This window comes from Betta splendens, chromosome 3, assembly GCF_900634795.4.
Source record: "Betta splendens chromosome 3, fBetSpl5.4, whole genome shotgun sequence".
NCBI lineage: Eukaryota > Metazoa > Chordata > Actinopteri > Anabantiformes > Osphronemidae > Betta > Betta splendens.
This window is the reverse complement of record NC_040883.2, coordinates 14,476,476-14,485,552: the sequence shown is the minus strand read 5'-3', so window position 1 is coordinate 14,485,552 and position 9,077 is coordinate 14,476,476. Positions and strand designations below refer to the sequence as shown.

Genomic DNA, 9,077 nt, shown 5'->3' with positions numbered 1-9,077 from the left:
ACACACTAATAAACACTCGGTTTTAAGTTTAGTTTAAGTTTTGACTTTCTCAAAGCTACAAAAGAAAAACAAAAAGTTAAATCTGACAAATAAACACAGCACACAAGTTGGATAATAGCTCATATTTATATTTGTATGTATATATATATATATATATATATATTATATTGTGTTTACTTAACAAACATGATAAATGCAAGTCTCTCCAAGTTAGCTGTAACAATAAAAATACAATATCTTTGTGTCCTTAAAGTACATTGAATTAAAACAGCAAAACGAAAACAAAACTGCCCTAAGTAGTTCACAGAGAGGTACAAATATACAGTACAAATCTATTTTATTCAAAAAAGGTACAAATAAAATTGCAACAAAATAGAGATATTAATGCTTTGTTAAAGTCAGGTAGGTGTAGGGTATTCTAAGGGAGCACTTTGGGTTGACAACGCTAAGGCTTCTGATAAAGATCAATACGTATTGGTACAGCCATACGATATTAAAACTCACTATACAAAGTTCATACAACCTGGATTATACTTGAGGATTGAATGTTACATTTACATCATTGCATATATTTTGCAGATTTAGGCATTTAAAAAAAAAGATACTGTTTTTGTTTTGTTTTTAGTTATATGTCACATAAAAAAGCGGTGTCACCTTGTGCCAAAAGTACAATGTCACATCTGGAAATACACAGACTTCATTAAAACTTTAAACCGTTCTCGTTCTCCTGATTCAATACATCAGCAACGCCACAACTGTTCTGAGTTCACCAGATCAAACGACAGGAAGTAGTTCCCAGAGAGTCCGAGTCCTCTCTGCCAACGTCACAAGCACGAGCCATAACACCAGCACTAATGGAAAGCTATGAGAGCGGTGGCGCCTGTCCCCTTTTATAACAACCCAGCCTCTGCTGAACAGAGGACGCACGAAAAAACACAACACAAGCCACTAGGAGTAAACAAAATACTGTGCAACGATAGAAGTGTGTGTGTGTTTGTGTGATTAATGGATTCGCTGAACCTCTTGGCATCATAAAAAGTGCAGAGAAAGAGCTTCCATCATTTCACATCCATGCGTTGGACAAACATCGGCTATTAAACGTTAGGCATGAAGGGTGTCTGTAACGGAACAGAAAAGGGAAAAAGTCCAAAACAACAACACAAAAGAAGAAGCTGCAGGTTTCAGAGCTGGAGCGTCTGAAGCCAAGAGAAGTCTCCACTTGAATTTCTGCTGCCAGGTTCGACGGCGGCCTGGAGGCTTCGTGTTGTGATCGGGCTGGCGAAGGGAACGCCGGGTCGACCAGGAGCATCCTTTCTGCCGCTTCAGGCTCCCGTTGTACAGTTTAAGGCATTATCGACAAGCATCAGAAACAGCTGTACAGAAAAAGATCGCCACCTATCTACAGAAACACTACTTGCGATTTCTCTGTGTGTGCTTTACATCAGCCTCCTACATTTAGCAATCCATCTTAAACACTGTAAAGGAGGGCATTTAGTGCAATTACTTACAGCAATAGACTATGAGTGATGCGGATCCTTCCGGCATCAGGCGGCACACAATCTAACAGAACCACGGCTGCACAGGATGCTCTCTGTGGCGCTGCTCGCACCACTCACGGACCATCGTGAACACTCCACCACCCGACACAAGGTTTGGCATCTGTGCCAGAATAACCCCTGAAGGTCGACGCTCGGCTTGAGATATTTGGCTTTTACTGTGGTGCGATGGGTGGACAATGAAAGTCGTCTTCAGTGTGCTGTAAAAAGATAGGGTGAGCACCGGGCAAAGAAATCGACAAGGACCACACTTAATACTGGTTTGTATTCATCAACCAGACATCAGTGTGAAATGGCTGCATCGAGCGACCTGCTGCACAGGCCACAACACTGAGTGTACTGCATAGAGAACGCTGGGACCACAGGAAACGCTCAACACCTCAACTGTATTGCTTACAGCATGATGTGCCTCAGTGAAGCGAGCGTGTGACGAGTCAAGCTGTTCTCTCTCTCTCTGCGAAGCTCATCAAAGAACAGGTTCAGGCTTTTCAAGTCCTAAATTATAATTATTACGAAGGGCACATGCACATTAGGAGCTATTAGGTATTTTAATAAGTTGTAAAAAGACGTCATGCTAACGTGAGCCCAGTTTAAAATCAATAGGGCTTCCTGTTGTTTTAGCGTCACGTGAAGCGTGTAGACTCAGAGTTGATTACACGTGACAAACCTTAAAACATGAACCTGTTCAGACAGAGGATGAGAGCAGACTAGACCCACATGGCAGCTGCTAAGAGCAGCAAGGAGGACAGAGACACACACACACAACCACAACCACTGTTGGTGCTGATGAAAGAGCTAGGTAAAAAAATTGCAGGTACAGCACCAACATAAAAACGCCAACAAACGTCCAGGTCAGAAGTGATTTACACATGGTGATGGGAATGTCTGTGAGGAATGCTTTCTGATTACCAGCCTCCTAAAATTATTTTACACATGGTCTAATTGCACTTATTTTCATTTTACCCTTTTGGATTTTTTTCAGTGACAAGGATAAACATCGGTCAGAAGGAGAAAACTGCAGCATTCATATTGGCTAATTTGTAAACAGAGTTAAAAATGCAAGTCAGTTTTTTTCTTGCTCCCACCATTAAACACCAACAACACTTCAAACATATTCCCTTCATTAAAACAAAAGCATCTGCTGTACTGTGACTCCTATTTATACGTCAGTGTGAAATCAATGAGTGACAACTTCTATGTGCAACACCAGGCTGTCGTATAATCCACTGGATTAAGAATATTCTAGTACAAAAGCGGAGGATGGAGGCCGAGGATGTTCAAATGGGAGACAGAGCAGGAGACGACTCGATAATGATCACAACTCTATTATTGTCAAGCCTCTCTTGGAGACGCACTTGAGTAAATCCATTTCAAATAAGACTCAGAACCAGTGAGAGGGAAAATCAAAATGGAGCACTTTTATCTACAGAGATTTGTCAAAGGCGTGCTTTGTTTGTGTAGGACCGCTGTCAATCAGTGGGTCCCATTACCAAAAGCCTGAATCGCACCTAAATGCTATGGTTAAAACCAAATCAGACCTTATACCTATACAGAGGCTGAACCCAGCAGCACAGCCACACACACAGACCTATTGCTTTAATTTGGTAACTGAGCAAAGAAGAATGAATGAAGTGAATGAAGGAGGACCCAGACATCACCTCGTCCCCCAACCTGGAGAACCACGCTGGCTTTCCGCCCTCCTCAAGGTTCAGGCTGGAGTAGTCGGCAACCAGCGATGGGTTAACGTGACTTTGGTGCTGGTTAACAGTAGCCAGTCCAGGAAAGCTGTGAGGAGTGAGGGCTTTGCTCAGGATGGGATGCACACAATCACTGATAATACTGGAATGCAATAGATAGAGACCTCTAGTCATCACGAAGAACAAAGCATTTTTTCCAGTCTGCTGCATTTATGCGAACACGTCGGGGTCCTCAGCTCAAAAGGAGAGGCTCCGTGGTGTGTAATGAGAGCAGACGTTCTCTGAGCTGATTGTTTAATCACCGTTTCGATTGTAAGACAAGCGGGGTGCGTCACTCTTGGCCTGAGAGAGGATTTCGTTCTTTGCAGGCCTCCCGGAAGGGAAGCGGAGGAGAGCGTATCTATGCTGAGAGCAGACGTTTTGGATCCCTGCCGGAGAAGCGTAATGTAACAACAGTTAGCATCGACGGTGCCGACGTCACCTTGTGCACCGCGAACGTCTGCAAGTCAGTTCTTTTTTGGGGTAAATGCTTCTGAAGAATACAAGATCTTAGGAATGAAGATTAAAAATGATTGGCTATGATTTACCAGATACGTCACAAGCTGCAAAGTTGGTAGCATCCCTGTGCTACGAACATTCTTCATAATCCACGGTCTTCCAAAGAAACATGTAGTCAAAGAGGAAGCAGATGGAATCAGAACCTCTATGTATAGATATGAGGAAGTGGCCAAAAAAGCAAGAGGGAAGGAGAGAAACGCAGTGTGTGAGGACCAGGGCTACATACGTTCTCATTGATTACTATGGGAAACCACAGGCTAGTATGCTTTGGCTGAGTGGCATTCCAGACCAAACCAGAACTTCTCCCCAAAGCTGTTTCTCTGTTTCAGGTGTGCAAAAATCTCTCACATTCTGAGGCTACATTCGCACTATTTATTTTACTTCTTCGCTCCTCGTGGCAGTCTCTTGTTGCTACCGAATGTGATGCTACTTCCCAGCGTTAGAACGCCCCTCGATGGATAGTTTTACTTCCTGGGGTATGAACGAAGGCCTTGTGTGGCCGGAGGTGCTGATCTGAGGGCGCGGCCCTTCCTCTCCCTTCATACTGTATCTCTGGACGCCGGGTGAGGACCAGCGCCTCTGAGTAGCACCTAGTGCAGCTTGCACCGCTCCCACCCCGGCTCCCACAAAAGCAGAGCCCTCTGTGTGCATAAGGTAACTGCTCTGGTTTAGTGGATGCTCTGCTGAGGTCCTACTTGGTCTGACCGGTGACTCTGTATGCCCTACTATCCCCAAATGTGTGGCTTCTTCCTTATTGACTCCTTCTTTCTCTCCATCCCTCTGTCGCTCTCTGCGGTCTATCCTAAAATGAGACTGAGGCCGTGACTGCTGGGGGGCAGGAGGCCCCATGAGCTGGTGACCAGGTCCTGAAGTAGCGTTAGTTTTGCCCAAAGTCCTGGACAGGTTCTGTTGCTGTTGCTGCTGCGAGTGATGGTGCTGTGGTTGTTTCTGCTGCTGTGGCTGAAGCTGCTGCTGTAAAGTTATGGACACACACACGTCCCCCACTTGCAGATGATGACACGCCAGACCGTAGAGCTGGGCTGTACGTTCTGGGCTACACGACGACCAGCCCTGACCAAACACAAAAAAGGGGTGCTCCGGGGGCACATCGATTGTCACTTTGCTCTGTTGCTCCCCCACGGTGAAGTGAAGGGACATGAGACCGGGTCTCTGCTGGCTGGCACGGATATCCACCACCATGCTCGAGTCAATTTTAAGCCCCCCACTCACCTCTGCGCTCCGCACAAAGTCCTGAGTCTGCAGGTCCTCCACACGTTTCAGCTCTCCAGTAGCTAGCTGTATAATGGCTCCCTTCATGAAGTGCGATGGGTTGCAGGGAGCTGGGGTTGAAGGGAGGCTTGCAGCCAAGGCCTGAGTCACAACTCCCATGGGCTGCACAGGGGGCTGCTGGGGACCTGTGCTCTGCTCCGCTCTTTCGGGGAGGCACGCTGTGGCTGAAGATTCAGAGGCTTTAAAGCTTGGGTTGGAGGAGGCCATGGTGGTTGACGCATGCTTGGCATCGTTCACCTGCCCTGGGTAGTGTTGCTGCGGTGGTTGCGGCTGATGCTGCAGGTGATATTCCAGCGGAATAAGAACTTGCTGCCCACTGGCAAGAACGACAGCGTGGCCTGGCTGTTCCGGTTGCTGCTGGAGACTGGTCAGCCTGGGGTCAGTGTAACTTGAGGGCTGGGCAGTGTACACTGTCCGGCCAGAAATGACACCTGTGGTTTCTCCATGAACATCTCTGCTTCTCTGGGCACCCTGAGAGAGGTTCAAGGGAGCGAAGGAGACTTCTTTCCGCACCCCACTAGCACCTTGTGCAGAGGAAGCCAAACGTCCAACCACCTGCTGTACCTGAAATAAGTTTAAGGCTATTTTTATTTTTCTGATATAAACATAACAGATTGTGCAACTCTTCTCAAGATATAGTTAAGATAACAGCTTTAAACAGGATGCTCAAAATGACGTGAAGTGTCAGTGCATCTGGGTAACTGATCAAATAACTGATCAGTTACCACTACATAGCAGAGAAGCAGAACATGTCCTTTAACTGAGCATTTCTATCCAGCTTTGAAATTACACTTCAAGCAACAGTCTGTAAAATTAAAGCGTTACAGTAAACACAAACCATCAATGTCTCTCACCTCCAAGTCACTGTCTGGAGTGCTGCGCTGGCCGGGTGAGCCCCTCTCCTCCCGCCTCCGGTTCTGCAGACCTTGTTCTTGGTTGTGATCATGGGCTGTGGAGCTGGGTGCCACCTGGGACAGACGTGCATTCCTTGCAGTGTAAGCCAGGTCTTGTACAGCCTCTCTGGTGCCCTGGTCCTTATCCCCTCCATTCATCTCTGCCTCATTCACCTGCTGGGCACCATGGGGGTCTCTAGTGGCAGAGGCCGGCCTGGCACCCTGTGGATGGTAGAACAGCGGCATTCCTCGAGAACTGAGCTCTGCTGCAGGCAGGACTCCTATACTGCTGAGGTGTTGCTGGGCAGCTTGCTCTGAAGGCAGCATGAGTGAAACACCGCCAGGGGCTGCAACTTTGGCAAATGTATGAGCGGCTACTTGGGCCTGGGGAGGCGGGGAAACAACTCCCTCCTGTATGACAGATGGATAGGGAACAAGGTGGGACACTGCATGGGACTGAGGAATGGTGCCTGAGGGAGAGAGTAATGATCCCGGGACAAAGCCAGGGGGAAGAGCATAAGGTACTGCTGGATATGGGGAACTCACAAACTGCAGAGAGGAATGAGGAATCTGGGCATAACTCAGAGAAGGATAGGGAAGGCCCGGATGCTGCAGAAGAGGAGAGTGGACAGTGTAGGCTGGAGAGATGTGGCTTAACACTGGGTGGAGACTGGTAGATGAATAGGTAACAGATGGAACAGCCACTTTGTAGAGCATACTGTACTGGTCCACAGGCACTGCTGGTATGCCATCAGAATTATCCACTCCATAGTGAAGCCCTGGCTGAGCTCGTAGCCATTCTCCAGACGGGGTCCCTCCCTGAGTATCATTGTTGGCTGCAGAGTTTGGAATGGAAACTTCTTCTTCTCCAACACTACCAGCAACACCACTGCCGCCGCCGCCGCCGCCGCCACTTCCTCCTCCCATAGCGCCACACCCCACTGCACCTCCGCTTCCACTGTTGTTGGTGATTGGGAGGTCCCTCTTCTTAGGAGGCAGGCACTCCTGGTTACGCTCCTGAACTGGTTTCATTGCAATCCTCTGACCAAGCAAGTAGCTTTACTGCACTGCACAAGAACTGAAACTTGCAAGCCAGTCAGCTCGCCCAGGAACCAGTTCTGAAATTACATGGCTGACCTCGTCTCCCCACTCACCTGAAAGAAAAACAAGCAAAATTGCTGCATTATTAAAAGGAAAAACCTAAATTTACAGGAGCATTTTTTTAAACAGTCAGTGAAGAGCTTCATTACACTATAGAAGAATAGAAGAGATGTTTCTGGTTTAAAACATGAGACTGGTTAGACTGATTTTTGACTGGCTCTATGCAGAGGCAGAAGGTGTGAGTTCACCCATTCTTTCAGACTAGTACAAGTATGCGCTTGTACACTGCAAATACATGAACAGTATTTCACAAACCTTTGCCAGTTCCTATTTGAACAATGGCTTACATACTGTGTTAGAGGGAAATGACTTCTCACACTTGAGTAAATACCCAAGATCTTGACCTTGACATCTCCTGAATGAAATGAGATTAAATTTGTGCCTATTCAGGTGGTTTGTTCTTACTAAACTTTCTAACAACATTTCACATATTACATAAAGTATAGCGCTGCAACAGATAATTTCCCAACAAAGTAGACGGATGATTACTTTTTACAATCATCAGGTTCTCATCTGTGACCCAAACTCTTTCAAACCCAAAAGAGCAGTTCATAAAATTAAACAGAACAAATAATATATATAATAATAATATAATAATACATAAATAAATAATAGAATTGAGGAATACTATTTAAGGCATTGCACGTTTTTATTAAAGTTTAAGGCTTGATAGTATGTGAAATCAGTCAATCATGCATACCACTTTACTGATGAATTTGGAATCATTCATTCAAATATACACAAAGGGTGCATAAACCTCACTATCACTAGAAATGTTTGCACTCTTTTCCACATGCATTTGCAGTAACAAACTCTGCAAACAAATGATTTCTGCTTCACTATTTCATGTTAGGTAAACAAAACGCACACCTTAAACTGCCTCCCTAAACTCACTGAAAACCAGTACTTCACATGTAATTTATAACATACTGACAAACACAACTGAAACGGGGCGAGTGTCGGGTGTAACAGATTTAACAAGCTTAAACAAAAACAGCTCAGTTAATTTTGAATTAAGCCAATTTCACATCATATTCTTGGTTTACTTCTCTGATCTACCATAACTTTGACTTAGTAGAGTCCTTCTTTCATATCAGCCCACACTTCACTGAGTTCATGGCCGTTTAGAAAACGGGTAGAACTCCCTCTAACACAAAACCTAAAAAATGTAGGCAATGCAAATGTAGTCACAAATCTAAGTTTTCCTCAAACTACAAATACACATTACTTCAGAGTTACTATGTTTACCGATAGCTAGTGGCTGACTTGGCTAAAGTTAGCTAGCGATTAGTCATAGATTTCTCATAAATAAAACGTAATGTAATTCGGGTGTTAAATGCGTAGCTAGTATCAAATGGGAGAGGTTTGTGTATTTATAGGTTATATATTATATATAGTAACTAGCCCTGCTGCAAGGCTAGTTAGCTACAAGGCTAAAACTGCTACAGCTATATAGTTAGCTAGCTAGCTAAGAGAACGCCTCCAGTCCTGCTTACTCACAGCTAATAAGACAGCGTAAGAAAGCTGTTTGTACATGTTTCTTCTGGGTTATGTTCCACAGACCTACCTCTAAATGTCATCGCGATCAGGCTTTTCTTTTGGGGGGGGGTTGATATGCAGAGGGACAATTGAAGAAATCAAGGCTAACGAGTCGATCCCATTTCGCAGGCCAGTAGAGGCGCCCACCAATGACGTCATCGGGTTTATTCAATTTCCCGTCTTTTAGATGTTTATAACAAGCCACCCAACTGCAGTATTCGTTTCTTGGTAAAGTTTGACCCGGATGCCACTGTGGAGTGTATTTTCAGCAAGGCACCGGTTATTTTGCTTTTCATGCAAAATATGATGCAAAAAAAATCAATAAAGAGACTAACAGCAGCTGTTCTGAAGATAAATGAAGAGAGTTTTGTTAAGCGTTTCCC

At 45.2% G+C, this 9,077-nt stretch overlaps 1 protein-coding gene across 1 annotated transcript; it reads right to left on the bottom strand.

Moving 5' to 3' along the window:
• Positions 1 to 107: 107 nt before the first annotated feature.
• On the bottom strand, positions 108 to 8,874 carry atxn1l (ataxin 1-like). The gene is made up of 3 exons (XM_029144535.3): positions 8,723 to 8,874; positions 5,956 to 7,148; positions 108 to 5,665 (listed from the first exon to the last, which is right to left on the bottom strand). The coding sequence occupies exons 2-3, from the start codon at positions 7,024 to 7,026 to the stop codon at positions 4,238 to 4,240; spliced, it is 2,499 nt and encodes an 832-aa protein (XP_029000368.1). The 5' UTR covers positions 7,027 to 7,148; positions 8,723 to 8,874; the 3' UTR covers positions 108 to 4,237.
• Positions 8,875 to 9,077: the final 203 nt, after the last annotated feature.